General features: G+C 47.9%; 10 protein-coding genes across 10 annotated transcripts; 4 read left to right on the top strand and 6 right to left on the bottom strand. All coding sequences in view use genetic code 12, as the record gives it.

The window, feature by feature from the left end:
- Nucleotides 1-50: 50 nt before the first annotated feature.
- Nucleotides 51-1,064, bottom strand: SNF4 (AMP-activated serine/threonine-protein kinase regulatory subunit; the record flags this gene model as incomplete). The annotated part of the gene is made up of 1 exon (XM_025480436.1): nucleotides 51-1,064. The coding sequence occupies one exon, from the start codon at nucleotides 1,062-1,064 to the stop codon at nucleotides 51-53; it is 1,014 nt and encodes a 337-aa protein (XP_025334736.1).
- An 850-nt stretch (nucleotides 1,065-1,914) lies between these two features.
- On the bottom strand, nucleotides 1,915-2,994 carry ZRT2 (low-affinity Zn(2+) transporter; the record flags this gene model as incomplete). The annotated part of the gene is made up of 1 exon (XM_025480435.1): nucleotides 1,915-2,994. One exon carries the CDS (start codon nucleotides 2,992-2,994, stop codon nucleotides 1,915-1,917), a length of 1,080 nt encoding a protein of 359 aa, XP_025334735.1.
- Nucleotides 2,995-4,923: 1,929 nt separating this feature from the next.
- CXQ87_001912 (uncharacterized protein) lies at nucleotides 4,924-7,575 on the top strand (the record flags this gene model as incomplete). Its single annotated transcript, XM_025480434.1, has 1 exon — nucleotides 4,924-7,575. The coding sequence occupies one exon, from the start codon at nucleotides 4,924-4,926 to the stop codon at nucleotides 7,573-7,575; it is 2,652 nt and encodes an 883-aa protein (XP_025334734.1).
- A 57-nt stretch (nucleotides 7,576-7,632) lies between these two features.
- On the bottom strand, nucleotides 7,633-8,102 carry CXQ87_001911 (mitochondrial 37S ribosomal protein MRPS8; the record flags this gene model as incomplete). Its single annotated transcript, XM_025480433.1, has 2 exons — nucleotides 7,633-7,821; nucleotides 7,917-8,102. 2 exons carry the CDS (start codon nucleotides 8,100-8,102, stop codon nucleotides 7,633-7,635), a joined length of 375 nt encoding a protein of 124 aa, XP_025334733.1.
- Nucleotides 8,103-8,226: 124 nt separating this feature from the next.
- CXQ87_001910 (uncharacterized protein) lies at nucleotides 8,227-8,979 on the top strand (the record flags this gene model as incomplete). Its single annotated transcript, XM_025480432.1, has 1 exon — nucleotides 8,227-8,979. One exon carries the CDS (start codon nucleotides 8,227-8,229, stop codon nucleotides 8,977-8,979), a length of 753 nt encoding a protein of 250 aa, XP_025334732.1.
- Nucleotides 8,980-9,005: 26 nt separating this feature from the next.
- Nucleotides 9,006-9,737, bottom strand: CXQ87_001909 (polynucleotide 3'-phosphatase; the record flags this gene model as incomplete). The annotated part of the gene is made up of 1 exon (XM_025480431.1): nucleotides 9,006-9,737. The coding sequence occupies one exon, from the start codon at nucleotides 9,735-9,737 to the stop codon at nucleotides 9,006-9,008; it is 732 nt and encodes a 243-aa protein (XP_025334731.1).
- Nucleotides 9,738-9,828: 91 nt separating this feature from the next.
- CXQ87_001908 (U4/U6-U5 snRNP complex subunit) lies at nucleotides 9,829-10,452 on the top strand (the record flags this gene model as incomplete). Its single annotated transcript, XM_025480430.1, has 1 exon — nucleotides 9,829-10,452. One exon carries the CDS (start codon nucleotides 9,829-9,831, stop codon nucleotides 10,450-10,452), a length of 624 nt encoding a protein of 207 aa, XP_025334730.1.
- An 845-nt stretch (nucleotides 10,453-11,297) lies between these two features.
- CXQ87_001907 (uncharacterized protein) lies at nucleotides 11,298-12,050 on the top strand (the record flags this gene model as incomplete). The annotated part of the gene is made up of 1 exon (XM_025480429.1): nucleotides 11,298-12,050. One exon carries the CDS (start codon nucleotides 11,298-11,300, stop codon nucleotides 12,048-12,050), a length of 753 nt encoding a protein of 250 aa, XP_025334729.1.
- A 541-nt stretch (nucleotides 12,051-12,591) lies between these two features.
- CPR3 (peptidylprolyl isomerase) lies at nucleotides 12,592-13,131 on the bottom strand (the record flags this gene model as incomplete). Its single annotated transcript, XM_025480428.1, has 1 exon — nucleotides 12,592-13,131. One exon carries the CDS (start codon nucleotides 13,129-13,131, stop codon nucleotides 12,592-12,594), a length of 540 nt encoding a protein of 179 aa, XP_025334728.1.
- Nucleotides 13,132-13,470: 339 nt separating this feature from the next.
- On the bottom strand, nucleotides 13,471-19,077 carry SAC3 (Sac3p; the record flags this gene model as incomplete). The annotated part of the gene is made up of 3 exons (XM_025480427.1): nucleotides 13,471-14,678; nucleotides 14,725-14,813; nucleotides 15,008-19,077. The coding sequence occupies 3 exons, from the start codon at nucleotides 19,075-19,077 to the stop codon at nucleotides 13,471-13,473; spliced, it is 5,367 nt and encodes a 1,788-aa protein (XP_025334727.1).
- Nucleotides 19,078-19,096: the final 19 nt, after the last annotated feature.

Genomic DNA, 19,096 nt, shown 5'->3' with positions numbered 1-19,096 from the left:
AGCCTCTATTGCGTGGCTCCCATCTTTGGCCAAACCTCACGCTCTACCGTCTAATCCTCTCCGAAGAGCAAATAGTCCAAGATATCGCTCAACGTAATCACACTGACCACCTTGCAGTCGTCGTCCACAACAAACAATCTATGAAGTCTCAGCTTGCGGATGGTGTCCATGATGGTACTGAGTCTGTCGTTTTGGGTACACGTGTGGACACCTTCGAAGTCCTCTGGTCTCCGAAGCAAGGCCTCGCCCACGCTCAAGTCCAAATCTGTGTACATGCCCGCCTTGACAAGTGCCAAAACGTCAACGGCTTCGTAGACATTGATCAATTTGTCGTGCTCGTCGACGATGGGAATCGAAGAAACAGAATTGTGCGACAAGAGGTGAATCACCTCAATCACAGGGGTGTTCATGGTACAGGTGCTGATATCCTTGGGCTGGCTCAAGTTGGAAATGTCACGGAGAGGCTTCAACAACATCTTGGTTTCCTTGCAGTTCAACGCCACGAACTTCAAGATTCTGTACTGGGTCAACACAGACACCACAATCTCACGATGAGTCTTTTCGTCCTCGTCGATCAAGGGAATTCTTCTAGCCTTGGATTCCAACATCTTCACACATGCCTCATACAAGGACTTGAAAGGGTGAATGTAGACGGTCTCGATGGGAGCCACACCAATGTCCTTCTCTATATCACGCAACCCATCGAGGGTCAACTGGTCGACTAACTCAAACTTCTCGGGAAACTGGAAGTAGTACTGAATAACGTTGATGAAGTCGCTCAGGGTCAATAAACCAGCGAAACGGGACGTCTTGTTACTCCACAAAGGAGCACTGACAATATTGTTTTGTAGCAAGATGTTCAAGGATTTTTTAACCAACAAGGACGTGTCCAAGACAATCAAACGGTACGAAACGGGCAACACATCGTAGGACGTCTTGCTCTGCAAAAATAACCGAATAGCTTTGATACCAATTCTCTGATCGTGTTCGATCTGCTCTGCAGAGAGAGACTCGATATAATCGTTAGGAGTTGCGGCCGGAGGTTGTGGGGAAACGTCAGCCATATTTTTAAGTTATTCCAGTTGTAGGGTGGACTGTGTATGATAGATAGGGCCCGACTGGTTTAGTTGTCTCTCCCGGTAGAACATTTCTGAGAGCGACTATGTGCAGTACCACCATAAAAATTGGCCGGGGAGGGTCGAATTGATTGAATAAGGAAGGTAGCAGGGGCGAAGGTATTTTTATGTTCTGGGACTTGGATTCATTGGGTTACTTTGAGAGTTTTTCAGAATTTTTTTTGTGCACCCGCTTTGGGCCGGTCTGACGAAATAGGCAGAATAGAGCAAGAATCGAGACTTTTCGCCGGAAATATCTATCAAAGATGTAAGATGGTGCAAAAGAATTTTTCATGCCAAGTAAAACGACAATCGTGCCACAGATAGGTTGCTGAAGTAGCTCAAACTCAAATATAAGTGAAAGCAAAGAAGTTGGCTTTTAAACCTAAAACAATACCAGTACCACCAAAGAGTAAGATAGCAGTTAAAGTAGATAAGAATAATATAGAAGCGTATTTAGATAAGAAGAAAATAACAAATATAGATGAAGAATATTCAGTCATGTGTCTGCTGATCAATAGGCGCTAGACAGAGATGACTATGAGGATGCCGTTTGCTCAAGCGGAGTTACACAGTATTATAAGGCGGTCTTTTCTTTTGTGGATGAGCGGTTTAGTCGATCATTTTAGCGATTGGATGCTTTTAGAAACCAATCAAATTACCAGCTATGGTTGAGCCCATCAAAAGCTAAAATTCTCTCATTACAACAAATCAATGCCTCTACATCTCTAAGTCAACTGATCAATGATCAATCTATTAAACGCAACATATGAATTAAAGAAAGACGGGAGTGCAGAAATTAGGCCCATCTACCCAACAATGCCATCAAACCGGCACCCACACACATGATAGCATAAGCAACAATCATGCGCTTGAAACCAGCGTCACCCTTGAAGTCGTCAGTGAACAAGAACTCGTGGGCCATCAACTCCACAAGACCGGTGTAGAGCAAGATACCAGCGGAGATGGAGTCGAAAATACCGTTGACAATCAAGGCAGTACGGTGCTCCTCAGAGTAGCTGTTTCTCACACCAAGACCAATGGCAATGGCAATTGGCGTACAGAGGCCGTAGGCAATGGCCAACAACCAAGGAGTCCATCTCTTGCCCTGAGGCCATGGGGTAGCGGCGATTCTGGTACCCAAACCCAAGCCCTCAAAGAGCTGGTGGAACACAATGACAGGGTATAAGGTCTTGAACTCGTTGTCGGCGGTGGCAAGGGCCAAACCAACGAAAACGGAGTGGAAAATGATACCAAACTCCAAGACGAAGATGGCCAACAATTTACCGTAGAAGTTCTCCAAGTCGTCCTTGGAGTCATCGTCATCCACATGGCTGTTGGCGTGAGCAAAGTGCTTAGGGTATGGGTTTTCTTCGGTGGAGCTGAGCTTGGCCTCCTCATCGGACTCGGCATTCTTCTTGTCCTTGACGTAGGCAGAAGTGTCACCAAAGTGAGAGTGGGAGTGGCCGCCGTCACGAGACTCGAGCTTCTTGTCGACGTACCTGAAAGCCAACAATTCCATAAAGAAAATGATGAAAAGCGTCACGAGACAGATACCGTAGGCGTATGGGTAGATTGTCCAGCCATCGCCCAAGCAGTCATCGCCCAAGGCGTCGGCAGCAGGCTCCAACAAGTGGATGAAGGCAGTAGCGATAATGACACCGGAACCGAAGAACTTGGCGATGAAGAAGCACCAGCTGGGCAATCTGATGAAGGAGTATTTGGAAGAAAGAATTGGGAAGACGGCACCGAAGGTGGAGGCCACCAACACCACGAACACCGAGGAGATACGGGCACCAAGCATGCCGCTGTACTCGTTCTCACCGCATTCGTCTCTCTTGTGGAGGTTTTCCACGACGCTAGCCACAACCGAGTCCATCCTGAAAAAAGTGCAATAATCTGCCACAACAGTCAGGGAGAGGGACCTTTTTATGTCTCGAGCGGACCTGGCTGCTACAAGTTGCACAATGGCAGTCTGCAGCAGAGCCTTGCGGCGGGCCTTTTTCCACACACACAAAAAAAAAAAAAAAAGAAGGGCAAAAATGCAAATCGCCCTTTTCCTCAGAACCACCACGGTGCTGCCGTCCCGCCGTGCATACCATAGTTAGCCACCGCCAGCAAACAGAAGCGACGGTTCAGCGGCAATAACAGAAATCCCAGCAACTTCACCCTCGCTTCTTCTCGCATCAATAGCTGTCAAAGCTGTCAAAGCTGTCAAAGCTGTCAAAAAACTGAAGATCGGGTCTTGGCTCTTGGCATCCTTTGAGGGTATTTCGCAGAGAAATTTTTCTGCACATTTCACAATGGCAGCAGGGCTTCACGATACGCATTCAACACCGCTCTAATTGGCTGTGGTGCGTACCCTGGTGGTTTACAGCAGGGTGGCTATTCAGCATATCGGCAATGTGGTGGAGCGTTTTTTAAACGGCCTTAGACCGGCGGCTGCAAGGCATTTGTGCAAGGTGGCTATCGAGCGATGAGCTGAGGAAAATTTGGTAGTTTATGGAATTGCGTGAAGAGATGAGGACTGGGATTTTGGCTGCTGAAAAATACAAGTGTTGCTTCTCACGGATCGCTGCATTGATGGGATCCCCCTCTGAGTGCATCCACCAGCGCAGATTTTGATATCCTGTTTTTGTGCGCTTTTCGTACATTTTTTCTGCTCTTTTGTGCTTCTCTTCTGCACACCCGGTGAATTCGTGCCGCACAATTGTATAATCTCGTGCGTCGCTACTACAAATCCATAGACTAGGCTGCATTTTTTTTGTAACCAGACCCTGGAATTCGAGGCTTGCTTGGACTGTTCGCTTAAGAATCAAAGCCACAGACCCTTGGCACCCGCCAGGCTATACTTGCTGATCACCTCTTCTGCATGGCCGTTTTTTCAACCTTCTTTTGCATCCACTCTATGTCACTTTTATCGTCATATTTTGCAAACCAGCCTTCCTAAAACAATTGACTCTGACCCAATGCAGAAGCCTCGGAACAACTGCGGCCGCGGGGTCCTTGTAGATCCAGCAACCCTGGTATGCTAGCCGCATCTGCCTATCATTGTCAATCTCTTGAGCCAACTGCAATTTATCAGGCAAAGCTTATTTTCATTGGGCGTTCTTGTCGTTTTGTGGCACGGACCAAAGTAACTAGCGAGCCGTATATCCGCTTCGACATACCCTGGAGGTCCCGTTTGCGCTTTCGAACGATTGTCAAGGCAAGAGGTCCAATCAGGCCATTCAGGGGTTGCAAAGGCTTTTGTGGTTCGCTTAGATGCATCGGGTAGGTAGCCTGGGCGGAGCCGGGATGGAGCCGGGGTGGTTTGAGCCGTGCCCAATTTATTTTGAAGTGCAATTATTTGAAAGTTTAATTTGAAAAAGTTGAAAAATTAAGGTGGGAGTAGATTTGTCGGTGGCCTCAAATTCGGCTAGTGAGATGAGGGTTTTGAGAGTGGGCAGATTGTCCTATGTGCTATGATTTTCTCAGAATAGTGTACTTTAAGGCGCCACTGGCTAACTATTTTCTTCATTAATTCGAAGATATCTCTGATACACAGCCTACTTACCAAACGTATGTCACTCTGATCGCAATGAACTTCCCCTGTGCTTCACTTCCTATTTTTCCTTTTGGGATTAGTCGAAACTCCCGTAACTTTAAACTTCAAGACGCCAAATACTGTCTGAATTCGAAAAAGTCCCTCTAGAGAGCGTCATTTTAGCCACTGGCCACCACACCATTTATGTGCATCGCACTACCATCGTGTCCAGATACACCAGCGAGTGATTTGCACCCACACCACCAACTATTGACAATAGCAATGTCTGAAACAGGATCTGAAAGCACCATAGATAGAGAGGCCAGGCTTGCGGCCGCACGGAAGAAGTTTGAGGAGGCGAGGAAGAAAATGAAAAAGCCAACAACGCCAAATCCAGAACAAGTCGGTGCTAATGCCAGACTGCCCGATACAGCCACCAAGGCCAAATTGGCCGAAAACTACCAGTTGCACAGCACCATAGAAGAACAGAGAGCAACAATTGACAAGCTCAAAGAAGAGAACACCGACTTGAAGCTCACAAACATGGACCTCAAGGAACAAATCAAGGCCCTCGAACAGAATATAGAGAATCTCAAAGCGGGCAAGCCAGAGGAGACGCGTCTGCTGAGGAGCAAGTTCGACGATTTACTTGATGACGATTTGCTTGATGACGACGAGGATGATCTCAACGCCGATACCACATACGGTCAGGCCACTGGTACACCCATCCGTTCAACCAGTCGATCCGAGGTTCTTAGGCTGTTTTCTAGCCACCTGGAGGCGGACCAAAAAGATTTCGAAGACTTCGATAAGAAAATCGACGCCGGTCTTCTGGACATTGTTCTGTCGATCGTTGGCAGGGTCAGCACAGAGGCACCATCTGATATTCCTGAAACGGCTAACGATAAAGCTTTGGAAGAAGTGGAAAGCAAACCAGCCGACGAAGGAAAGCCTGATCTTGACGAGTTGGACCTTGGTCCTATAGATGACACAGAAGACTTCAACGCGGAGCCTGAAGCCACTGGACATGAAGCCCAGGAGGTTCACGAGAGCAAACCGAAGGAGCTTGCTGCTGAGCCTGAGGCTGCTGAACCTGAGGCTGAAGACCTCAACCTTGAAGATGTACCTTTAGAAGACGAAAAGCCTACGACTGATGATGTTCTGATCAAGTTAGACGATCTCGATTTAGGCCCAATTGACCCTGCTCAGGACGAGGAAACAGAGAAGGACAAGGAAGCTGAAACGCAAGCAGACTTAGCTGAGGCCGAGAGGAGCGAGCAGGAGAAGGCCGATCAGGAGAAGGCTGAACAAGAAAAGGCTGAACAAGAAAAGGCCGATCAGGAGAAGGCTGAACAAGAAAAGGCTGAACAAGAAAAGGCTGAACAAGAAAGGGCCGAGCAAGAAGAAGCTGAACGCAAGAAAGCAGAAGAAGAAAAGGCCGAACAAGAAAAGGCTGAACAAGAAGAAGCTGAACGCAAGAAAGCAGAGGAAGAAAGAGCTCAACAAGAACAACTAGAAAAGGAGCGTGCTGAACAGGAAAGGATTGAAGAGGAAAGACTCAGAGAGGAGAAGGCGGCTGAGGAAAAGGCCGAGCAAGAAAAGGCCGAAGAAGAACGAATCGAAAAGGAGAGAGCTGAAAAGGAGGCCGCTGAACGTCAACAGACAGAGGAGAAGGCTGAGCAAGAAAGAATCGAGCAGGAGAAGCTCGAGCAGGAACAAGCAGAACAGCAACGCATAGAGGCTGAGAAGGCCGAACAGGAAAAAATCGCTACCGAGAAGGCCGAGGAGGAAAAAGCGGAGGCACAACGTCAAGAACAGGAGCGCCTTGAACAGGAGAGGCTAGAGCAAGAAAAGGCGGAACAGGAAAAGGCTGAGCAAGAGAGAATTGAACAGGAGGAGAAGGAGAGAGCCGAACAGAAGAGAATTGAGGAGGAGAAGGCTGAACAAGAGAGACTCGCGGACGAAAAGGCCGAACAAGAAAGAATCGAGCAAGAAAAAGCCGAACTGGAAAGATTAGAGAAGGAGGAAGCTGAGAAGGAGGAAGCTGAGAAGGAGAGAGCCGAGAAGGAGAGAGCTGAACAGGAGAGAGCTGAACAGGAGAGAGCTGAACAGGAGAGAGCTGAACAGGAGAGAGCTGAACAGGAGAGAGCTGAACAGGAGAGAGCTGAACAGGAGAGAGCTGAACAGGAGAGAGCTGAACAGGAGAGAGCTGAACAGGAGAGAGCTGAACAGGAGAGAGCTGAACAGGAGAGAGCTGAACAGGAGAGAGCTGAACAGGAGAGAGCTGAACAGGAGAGAGCTGAACAGGAGAGAGCTGAACAGGAGAGAGCTGAACAGGAGAGAGCTGAACAGGAGAGAGCTGAACAGGAAAGAGCGGATAAGGAACAGGCCGAAAAGGAGCTTGCTAAGGAAAAGGAAGCGAAGCTCGATGCCGCTCTCTCGGCAGATCTTGAAGACGTCGAAGTTGAGCCACTCCAGCCTGAATCCGAGCCCAAGGCCTCCGAAGCTCCATTGCCAACCCAGCAAAATACTCAACCAGAAGCCGTTGACCTCAACTTAGAGGTGCAAGATGGGGTACCCAGTCACCCCACAAGTCAGGAAGCCTCCCAGCAGCAGGATCTCAATAACAAGTTTGACAATATTGACTTGGGACCATTGCATGATGAAGAGGTTGCATTGAACAACGCTGACTCGAAGTCCAATGACAAGCCCGATGACTCCATTTTCGACTTCTCCGCCTTCCAAGGTGATGACGTCTCCTTGTCGCAAATTTCTGATTTCCCCAACGAGTACGCTACGGAAGAGCAAAAAGCAATTGCCATGTTCTCCACAGAGACTGCTGATTTCAAAGAGCGCCTCATGATGTGGAAGAATTGGCAAGTGGACATGACTGGCTGGACTACACTGGGAATTCCACCCAAAGTGGCGCTCTAGCTTAGAGTGGTTTGATGAGCTATGAATACTAATGCACAATGTTGTCTATTTACATGATTATTTGACTCTGCACAAGGCCAATCCTTGTAAGTCTCTCTTTGCAGCCTCCTGGATCTCCACAACCTCGTTGTCTTCTGTTCTTAGGAATATACACTCAGCAGGTTGGAGTGGTTTGATGAATCTGACAGGGAAACCAGAGGCCAAGGCCTTGACCTCAGTTGTACTCAAGTTGACCTTTCTGCCTGGCTTGGAAACCAATGAAAGATCTCTGATAACTGGAAGATTGTTTCTGTATTTTATGCCCAACCACAAACGGCGGGTCGCTATGTTGTCAGGGTGACATCGACGGGCTTTTCATCTGGTCCAACTGTTGAGCCTCTTTGTATAGACGAGAGGAAGCCTTCCTTGTATAAGTTGAGGGCAACCTGCAAATGCAACCTAGATAAAGGCACTGACGTAAGGCCAATATTCACGTTCGTGCAGTTTTTTAAATGGGCACAGAAGTTGGCTAGGCTGGACAACGACATGCTTGTAATGTAGAGCTCTTTTTCACTGAAGTAGCTGGAGAAAAATTCAGATCGTGGTCACGTGCGCACCTTGGTACTGAATCTGCTCTCCAAAGATGGTGCGACAATAAGTTGCAACCATTCTATGTTTCGGTCTTTGGTTTCTGTTCCTAGGGTTTCGGCCAGATCGGCATTTTTGCCCTCGAGGCTCTATGCTACTGCCCGTAAGCCTCATCTGCCAGACCAGGGCCCTAAGTTGAGGTACCTTTTCGTGGTGGTACTCGCATCGTACGGTCTTTTGCATTATTGCACGCAAAGAATGGACAAGAACAAGAAGCCTCAGACCTCGTTCTCAGAGCGTGAGTTCGAGGAATACGAAAAGAGGACCGGTTTGCGCAGAAGAATGAAGTTGATTGGTCCCGACAAGCAGGACCAGTATGCCTTCTATGCGGTACCCTTTAGCACTTCAAAGTCGATCGCAGACACCTTGAAGGAGAAGCTTCAGGGCAGAGAGGTCAAGGTTATCAACCCTTCTGAGTTGATGGACAAGGAGGTCGAGCTGGAAGGAAAGTACTCGTACCTCATTGAAGATATCAGGGCCTCAGGTAGACTGGTTCCCAAAGGCTTGCTCACCGCATTGGTGAAGAATGAGGTCAACCTCTTCATGAACACCACTAAGGGCCAATACGATACCGATATTGTGTTGCTCAATTACCCACAATCGACCGATGAGGCGATCAAATTTGAAAACGATGTGTCAGACATCCACTCTTGTCTAGTGCCTGACAACGAGGAAGTGCTCAAAAACAACTTAGATGCCGAGCTGCTTAGAAAAGTCAATAACGTTGTCGGATATTTCGACATCGTCAAAAAGGTTCAAAAGTTCAAGGACGAATAGACGTCAAGCCCATGTAAATAGCAATGTCACTTGAAGAACTCCTCTGGAGTAAGAAACGGGATACCCACAGCCTCTGCAAATGCCTTGTCGGAGTCCAGAAAGTCCAACTCTCTTCCAGCTGCGTCCCCCACGTAGAAGGACTTCTCCTTATCTATGGCGCATTCATCAAACACATTATTGAGGTACTCCTCTACCCTCTCCCACATGCCAATGGCTGGCTTTCGCATACGGTTATGTTTCTCTTCAGAGCTAATCACTTTTTGCTTCCCCTTTGGCCTTTTTGGTGCTGCAACCACTATGGCATTATCCAGTATCGGGCCCAAAGAAGCCACTACCTGGTTGATTCTCTCCTTCAAGTTTGTGTAAGATTTTGACGGTTCACCCTGAGTGGCAATGACGCCACCCTGATTTGTAAAGATCACAAATATCGTACCCTTCTCAATCTCCTCCGTTACCTTAGCCTTAGCATTGTCAAACCAGTACCAGTCACCAGGCCCTCGAGCAAACTTAGATCCAGACTTAGTGTTTACGAGTGTCCCGTCTAGATCAAAACACGCCAATTTGAGGCTTTTGGGGTCCTGGTGTTTCCTCACATATTCAGCAAACGCGGTTTTCTGGGGAAAGTTGGTGATACAATGAGACCCCTCCACCTTCCACCTAGAAGGAAACGATTTGGCCAAACTGCCCAAACTCCTCTCTGCACTCTTCACATTGACACGTGGTTTGGCCAGTGGCTTAGCCACCTTCAGCCCTAGCATGGATGTTATATCTTTCACCATGAGTAGTAGCATGCGCACCAATATCAACACTTTCCTACACCACCTTACTTGATATCATCTGCCATCGGGCATGGAGAAGACGTCGAAGGACCAGTATGGTCGCAAACTGTGGAATGTTGAGGCTTACGAGGCAGAAGCCAAAAAGGGAAAAAAGCAAGATGTGTCTGAAGAGGCCAAGGCAGCAGCTCAAAGACTAGGGTCTGATCGCCTCAAACATCGAGCCGATCTTTTCCAGGAGACGGTCTCCCTGGTCAAAAAGCGTACTTTGATTGCCGATCCATCGAGTGGACGGAAACGATTTGGTTTCGTTTGTCCCATTTGCGATCTTTCTTTCCGTGATACATTGGCACTTGTGGACCACATAAATCTGCCGCAACACATCAAAAAGGCTCAAGATCTAGCGCGAGCTGAAGGATCTGAAGTTGAAGAAGTCTCTGGAGGCTTCAGGCATGCTTCACCTGAAGAAGTCGCTCAGACGATCGAGACACTTGTATCACAGAAACTACGAGAAGCTGCAGCCTCAAAAGGTCGAGAGTCGATGCAAGAGAGGGTAAAGAAGCGTGCTGCGTTCATGGAGAGACGTGCTAACAAGAAAAGGGAGAAGAGGAAGCGTAGGAAGGTGGGATCCGAGATGGAGGATTCAGAGATGGCCAGAACAATGGGTTTTGGTGGGTTTGGGTCGACAAAGGTGTGATGGATGAAGTTGATTTTTTATAGAGTGATAGGGATGAAGCAGGGCTGGTGTGGATAGCCAGCTAGGATTAATTTGACGATGTGAACGAGGACGATGATTGTGTAGATCTTTCTTTCGAATGACAGTACTTAATTTCCCTTGCAAGCCAAAAGATTCGACCACTTCAAGAATTGTCCTTTTTGACACCATCAGAAATTTTTGTTTATTATCAGAGACTTGTCAAATTTAGAAAACTGCCCTTCTGGTACCAGAAGTACTACCCATACATTTGCAACCATATTTATGCCTCCATTGCAACCGTATATATCAACAACATCTGGGTAGAGCTTTATCTATTCTCAAATCCTTACCTCTGGTACCAAGTATTCCTAGCAGAAAAGTCTAATCCAGAGCTAAGAAGAAAGCCAAGATGCACCAGTCTTTACTATGTACCCATCATTAGGAGAATTTCGCAGCCATTTATCCTATCCCTTCGACTCCTTCTCCTACAACAACCATACCAATAAGAATACAACATTGTAAGAACAAACTAAAAACCTTCAGCTTCCAGTGTGACGAAGTTTAAATCAAAGGAAGCAGAAATAGACGAGTCGATGGCCTCGTTACTCCTCATCTCGATACTGCTGTCGCGTAAGCCATCAGTAAACATACTATCGCAGGTTCGAGCAAGGCCATAACTTGAAAAAAGGAAGCAAAATCCTGATTTTTTTTTTTTCTTTCATACCCACCCAAAAAACACTTTGACCCATTTGTAGAATTCCATAGCTGAAGCGAAGCGTCCTGCACATGCAGCGACCCTCACCCAATGAAAACCTCATAAAAACGCTTTACCACCACTCAACCTCATGGTCAGATTCAACTTCAGCGTGCCCTTCGGCGCCTTGTTCAAGTACAAGCCCCAGAAGTTCAACTTTGCCCTTGAGCAGGACATCAGGTCCAAGTTGGACTCGTTGCCATCCGTTACAAAGATATACAGTAACCCAGACGGAACGCCCAGAGTGCCCAGCGATTCTGAATTCAAGACCATTGCTGACTTGCAAAACTTGTACTACCAGAGAAACTACCTGGAGTGGAACTTCCTTCTTCCAGGAATCCCCAAAGAACAGTTGGAGTTGTTCAAGGACAACTCGCAGGACTTGAAGAACTTCCAGTTCGTCACCAAGGACGCGGGTAAGATCATCGACAAGATCCCATACAAGGACGAGACCACAGGTGAGCTAAAATGGAGAATCGTCCGTGAGACAGAGAAGGCCGAGGGCTGGGAGGTGCCTTACTTCTACATTGTGTTGCCAGCCTTCATATACCTCTTATACTCCAAGTACACAGCGCAGCAGAAGAAGAGGGAGCAAGACGGTCCCGAGTGGGCTGAGAAGGAGTTGCGCTTGAGAGCCATGGAGGAGTACTTCCACGGCGACACCGCCAAGGCCAAGGAGTTCTTGTCCAACGAGGGCAAGTCTGAGAGAGAGCTTAGAGACAGAGACGACTTGGTCGTGGCACGCATCTTGGCTGGCGACTACGATCGCTTGTCTGAGTTGAAGAAGAAGTTGCCCAAGGACTTGATTCCAAAGGTAGAGAAGGACGAGATGGTGACTATCTAAGCCATCGGTGTACTAAATGCATGATAAAAGTAGGAAGGACGTGTAGAGGCCCCTATGAAGGGACTAGAGCTATTGAAGAGGGTTGAACCATTCTTTCCGTATTTACGTTGTTGACGTTGCTCGGCTTCTGATGCAATGAATATACTGACTCGGAAGCCCATCTTTCTTCTATGTTAATTGAAAAATAACCAAAGGACGCTTGAGTTTCCCTTCCTGATTCAAGAATGCAGTAATTTGGCTCTCTATCTTTATTTATTCTCAAAGTCTTGTTGAGTCCATCAATTAGCCAGGTCAATGCCGTCTACTTATCATGACTCAATATACCATTCCAGTGAACAGCACTTCCCAAAGCGCCCATAAACCTACCTATAATTGCAAACCTTCAAATTCAAGTTTATGATTGCAAAAGCTTCAGCTTCAATGACCTCTTCAGTCATACCCACCCTCTATGTGCTTGGAAATCTCTCACTTTCAACCTACCCCATCTACACCTTTCTAAACGTCCGGCTTAAACTATACACTCAATGGGCGGCGTGACCGCTTACTCAAGCTCGCCAGACTCCTCAACCACAATGGCCGATCTGGTCTGACCAGATCCAGAGCCCTCAGCCTCAATGGCCTTGACAACGTCCATACCCTCAATGACCTCACCGAAAACAACGTGAGCGCCGTCCAACCATGGGCAAGGAACGGTGGTGATGAAAAACTGGGAGCCGTTGGTGTTAGGACCAGCATTGGCCATGGAAAGCAAACCTGGCTTGGTGTGCTTCTTGGTGAAGTTCTCATCGGCAAACTTGGCACCGTAGATGGACTTTCCACCGTAACCCTTGCCGGTCTCGAAGTCACCGCCCTGCAACATGAAGTTTGGAATCACTCTGTGGAAGATAGAACCGGCGTAACCGAAACCCTTTTCACCAGTACAGAGAGCTCTGAAGTTCTCAGCGGTCTTTGGCACCACATCGTCGTACAACTCGAATTTGATGGGGTTTTGCTTGACGCCATCGATGGATGGAGTGAGGAAGACCTTTTTGCCAAAGGCTCTGGAAGTGGAGGCGAAGTTTCTGATGGAGTTTCTGAACATGGTGGTGGTAGTGGAGAATTTCGCACCGGTGAGAAGTTGGAGATATGTGGAGAGATGGAAAGTAAAGATTTTTTGGAAAGCAAGTAAAATAGGTATCTTTGTGGAGATTGTGGTGGGAAACCTCGTTTTGTAGTTTCTTCTGTTCCTTTTACTATTTTGACTCACCAACTACTACACCTCCCTCTCATACGATTAACAACCTTAATAACTATATGCTCGAACGCTACATCAACGAGTGGCGCCCGTATGGTCCTGAATATCACTTAACAGCCTGACACGAATATACATGTTCACATTTTCGGATGACCAGGAGAGCGTCCTGGCAGCAGTGTTCGTAGATTAAAAGCTCAACAAATCAATCTCGCCATTGTTGTTTCCGTTACTGGCGGGCTTGCTGGGTTGGCTGGGCTGCGCTGGCTGGCTGCTCAGAGAACCAAAAAAGTCATCGTCCTGCTCCTTCGGTTGGCTCACCTTGGCAGCAGGCTTGTGTGTGGTTTTAGTCTTAGCGCTGGAGAAGAGCGACGAGAAAGCATCGTTGTTGGCAGCAGGCTTGGCGGGGCCCGTCAGAACAGCACCGCCGAAAGAATTGCTGCTGGCAGGCGTGTAGGTTGGCTGCTGATACGTTTGTGAAGGCTGCCTCAGGCCAGCAGCTGGTTGTGAAACGTAGAGACTGGCCAAGTTGTTCAGGAGACTGCCGGTGTTGTTCAGAGATGGAGCAGCCTGGAAGTCGTCGAAATCATCATCATCGTCGTCGTCAGCGGCAGCAGCAGGAGCAGCCGTGCTGGAAGCCTGAGCGCTGGTGCCAGCGTCATCGTCAAAGTTTACCAAGTCGCCCAAAAGATCAGGCTCGGGAGCGGCTTTCTTGGCAGTGGCATTCACCTTCGAAGAGCTGGTGGTGCTCTTGGAGCGGCCAGGGTTGGAAGAAGTGGCCTCCACGTCGTATTCCTCGTAGTTGTCGTTTCCTGAGCTGCCGTTTCTATATTCGTCGGCCGGATCATCGTAACGAGCACCAAAAACGCCACCGTCACCGTACACTCTGGAAGTGAAGTCACTGTCTTCCTGGCCGTAGCCTGTAGTGATGGAAGAAGCACCGCCAAAAGCAGCAGAGGACACACCGCCAAACTTCTTCTGATTGGCTCTTGCCTTTTTACGCTCGGAACGAATCAAAGCGTCGTCGTTCAAGAAAGTAACAAGGTTCTTGGAACGGTTACGCACATTGATGCCCTGGTCACGACCCTTGGAGTCAATGTAGTGGAACGACTTCAACATCTGGATCAACGACAAGTTGGCCCGCACGTCGTCGACAATCCGCTCAGATCCGTTCTTCACAAGGTAGTCCAACAATTGTAAAGACTTGTAGATTTGCCTCCATTCGTTGGCAGCCTTTTCAGTGAATCTTCTAAAGACAAAGCTGAGAATCTCTTCTCTTTCCCTGTAATTGTAAGTGCCGGCGGCGATCTGGGCCATCAATGTGGTTGAGGCACCCCAAGGCTCGTTGTTGGTAGCCTCACGGACCTTGGCCTCCATTTCTGAAAGGTTCATGGCGACTGTGGTTAGTACTGATTTGGTTTGAGTATCATTATTGCTACATACCATTCTGAGCTTTACGGACGTACGCCTTGGCATCGTACAAAGAGAAGTTCTTTGCAGCGTCTTTGAAATAGTCCATTTCCCGGCTTTTTCTTGGTGGTTTTGTGGTGTGGAAGGGTGGTTCGGAATAGCCAGGAGCCGATATTTGTTCACTTTCTCACTCGCTTACCTCACTTACCTGCTCAGTACTCACAACCCCCAGTGTGCAGGTCTGCTCCCGTGGCTGCAAAATCTCCACCTGTGATAAGTACATCAGCCTGATTTTTTGTAACGGGCCCGGATCGACGCTGTGAGTTCCCGAAGCTCATCAACCTTTTTCGGACCACGGGAATTTCTGCCTCCGGGAGATCCGAACGGTGTGCTCTCCTCCAAAACGCTCACATTGGGGCCAAACGAACCGAGCACGGACATATCCTTGGTGGTGTCATGATTCAAGAAGGAATTGTTAAGATTGAGCATGGTGTTGTTCCCAAAAGTTGTGTTGAACCCACGGGTCGTGTTGGCGGCAGTACGGAACGATGCATTGCTCAAGTCCATCAGATTATTGATGTGTTTGTTGAGATAGCCCATCTGTCGGCTTTGTTCTGACCGTTTAAGTGCCTCTGCTTCCTTGGCTCTTAAAGTGGTCTCGGCTTCCTCAGTGGTCCTCATCCTTCTGGACTCTTCTTCCTCCTTCCGTTTCCTCCTTTCCATTTCGGCCTCTAGCTTGGCCTTCTTCTTGATTCCACGAGCAGTAAGCTTACCCTTGAAACGCTCGCTCATCCTTACCATTCTCTTGTTAAGAGTCTCCGAAACACTTTCCTCGCTAGACGACATGTCGCAGAGAACCAAATCTTGCACAATGTCTTTAGGAATCTCCTCGAGACGCATTAGCTGTTTGACCTCTTGAGGTCCCAATCTCACACCTTGTGTGTCCCAAAGTACTAAAAGAACTTGCACCTTGTAAAGGCAATAACGGTTGCATATTTGGAAGAGTTTGTGAAGAATGTTTCCGTCTCGCTCGAGCTTGGCCTGCAAGCTCCCGTACCGTTCTGCCTGTTTCTGGTCAGCAAGGCCACATTCAAAAACCAAGAAGGCACTATGGTTAAATGAACTCTCTTTGAGGACATTACCGCTGGGCAAACTCTCGATCTCGAGCTTTATTTTGCTGTTGGTCACGGTGTTCCTGTAGAACTGGCCGTCTTCGGAGACCAGCAAGTTGAATTTCGTGTTTAACCATTTTGAGTATGCCAAAGCCCAATCCTCGACAATCATCAAGCATTTGATGTCTATGGTATTGGGTGCTTTGATGTTAGAAGCACATGTATCGACGAATTTGTCAAGATTGATCGGTTTCCAAAGATCCTCGATAGCCAGTTGCTTCTCACTCATGTGTTGAAAGCTCTCGTTTCTTGGAGAATGATGTACTCTCTTTCTAAACAGTCCATCCATCGAGCTCGACAGTGAGACTCTCTTAAGCAATGGCCTTTTGAAGGAAATCGATTGAAGCTCCTGAAGCTTTTGTTTTCTTTGACTATTGCTGGCCTTCTTTTTCTCATAGCTTGAACGCAAAGCTTGAAGGGTTTTCTTAACGGCTAGTTTCTTCAGGAAATTATCAGCTTGGGCTCTCAAAGCTGACTCATATGTAACCTCGTCCAAAAATGCCTTGTATAATTCGTCCGCGAGGCCTCCAATCAACTTTTGCCTCTCAGTGGCTCTATTTTCGTACTTTATGATTCGGGGAAGCATCTTGTGGAGTTCTTCGTCGACGACATGGGCAAGGATGTCATCGAATGTGGCCTGTACTGCCTTGGGATAGTTCTTCAGATCCGTAATCTTCGATGGTGTAGAGACCACCGGCAACGCAGGGGCCGGTTTGGGCTCAAACTTTGGTGGTGCTGGCTCTGTAGAGGGTGATGGTTTCGTTAAAGCCGGGAGCGATGGCGTAGAGCTCAAAGCTGGCGCTTTCTCCTCCTTCAAATCAACAACCTTTGGCTGGAACCCCAAGTCTTTATTTGGTTGCGCTGTTGAGTCAAAAGGATAGCTGACAGCAGCGCCAAATGTGACTTTGGGTGCAGCCTTATCTGTTGCAACGGGCTCTTCAGATTTGATAAGTGGCTCCTTGGGTGTAATAGATGCTTTGGGAGCTTCGGCTGGGGTATCCACTTTAGCTGGGGCTTGTCCAAAAGCACTAGTGGGTTGTTGTTTAGTGTCAGTCTTCGGAGCCGATCCATTTTGTGATTTCAAAAAGTCCTCGAGGTTCAAGGAGCCAACATTCAGCGTACTTTGCGGTGTCAGACTGAAACCAGATCCAAAGCCTGAGCTCAGGCCAAAACCGCCAAAGCCCTTGGATGGCTGCGCAGGCTGCCCAAATTGAGAAGATGATGGTGCCAGTCCAAAAGTAAACAGTGAAGGGGTCTGGTTATTGGCTGATGTCTGAGATAAGTCTTTGGCGGGCTCCAGGCCAAATGTACCAAATACTGATGTCATCGAATCGGCTGCCTTGGATGCTTGAGATGCTTTGATGGGCTTTTTGGGAACCAGGGCGATGATGGGTTGTGTAGTTCTCTTGAGCTGCAAATCAGCATTGGAGAGACCAGAGTTGACAAAATCCTTGTATCTGAGACCCTTTGATTTGACATTTAGTTGTTCGGAATAAGCTTGAGCAAGTTTTGGCTTGTCGTTGTAGCAATTGAGTTTATACTTCGTTTCTAATTTCTCCTTGTTGAACAAGTCGACTAGAAGATTATCTTCTTCATAAAACGTGTCGACCTCGTAATACTCCACGAAAGATACTAGTTCTGCAATCGAGTCGAAGCCAAGCATTTCTTGAAGCGAGGTGGCCAAGAATGCACGGCCTTTTGTGTGATAAGCTCTGGTCATGGATTTGAGAGCGTAGAACCGGTACTCGTTGAAGTGAGTCTCAAGTAAGCATGCAAGGAGGAAGGGCGTTTCGGGATGGTGGACTAGACGGAAGAACTCGACGAAGAAGTTGAGAGCTCCGACTGAATTAGAGTACCCTCTTTCAATGACATTATTTTGTGACATTAGTGTTCGAAGTCGGAGGGCTAGTTGAACTTGCTTTGACTTAAGGATTTCGTCCGGTAGCGTCTGGACCTCTCTTTCCAACTCAGGATCTCTAAAGTGGCTGATTAACTGATATGCTCTAAATTCTGCCTCGTTGGGGCAAAGACCGCCATGATTTCTGACGTCCTGATAAATCTCAGTAAGAGTTTGAAGAGCTTTGTTGAGTTGTTCAAGCTCTTGTTGCTGTGAATACTCCACGTCGCTACCTGCCATGATGTGTAAGGAAAGCAAGTGAATACGGACGATTCGCTCATTGCAATCAATGGCCTCGGGGCCATAAAAGTTTTGATAAATGAAGTCCTGTCTTATAGATCTAGTTCTATCCCAAATAAATGAGTGTGCTTCGGGAAGTTGCTCTAGGACGTTCTCTGTAATGTAGTCTAGTGTTTTTTGAAGAACATGTGGTGGTCTCACGTCTGAAGGCATCAGAGGTGGTTGGCCCGCAGCGGGACGTGAAAATGCTTTGACGGCCCTCTCTCGAGAGATCTTGTTTGTAACTGGATCTTTTTCAAGCGACTTCACGTTGTTCTCTAGTGCTCGACGGACCCTTTCGAAGACAGGACACATGTCGAGGCAGGTTCCCTGAAACACAATGGCCTCGTTCAAGTCTTTTGTGGTGTTTTCAGCGTCCACTAGTCCCAATTCTTCCATCTTCTTCCGCTCTGCGTCTCGCATTTTTTGGAAGTCCTCATATATGCCTTGGTAGTCTCTTCCAGCGTTGGACGCCTCCATTTCGAGCATTTTCTCCTGGTTTTGTTTGTCCCACTCATTGGGCTTAAACTCGGGCGTAATCAACATTCTGGGTTGGGAAAGCATGAATCTGGGCACGGGCCGTTTGGCTCTACTCTTAGACTGAGCCAGAAACCCGTAGCTTGATGGATCGTCAAACAAAGAGCCTAGCTCGCCATTATCAGATTTTTCGTTATTCGGCGTAGGCTTCACGTATACATGCGGCTTATGGCCTCGTAGGCGTCGCAGTAGACCTGGGTTTTGGTTCTGGCCTTGGCTGAAAATCAGGCTCTGTTCGGACTTCACCTGATCTGGCGGACCATGGGAGCTAGAAGGTCCTGAAGCGGCCCTCTGACCATCACGTGGCCGTCTATACGTGGTTTTGCCTCCGTCATTCCTGGAGCTTTTGGGTCTAATGTACACATTCTGGTTGCTAGGCCGGCCTGGCTTCCTGGACTGGCCATTGCTGGGAGGCTTTTTGCGTCCACGTTTGGGATCGTACCCTGACTGGTTTGGACCAGCAGTACGGGCCGTCTGAACACCACCTTGTGGAGCAGACATGGATGGTTCGTTGTATGTG

The sequence above is a fragment of the Candidozyma duobushaemuli genome, assembly GCF_002926085.2.
Source record: "Candidozyma duobushaemuli strain B09383 chromosome Unknown B_B09383, whole genome shotgun sequence".
Taxonomy (NCBI): domain Eukaryota; kingdom Fungi; phylum Ascomycota; class Pichiomycetes; order Serinales; family Metschnikowiaceae; genus Candidozyma; species Candidozyma duobushaemuli.
This window is presented reverse-complemented; position numbering and strand designations above follow the sequence as displayed.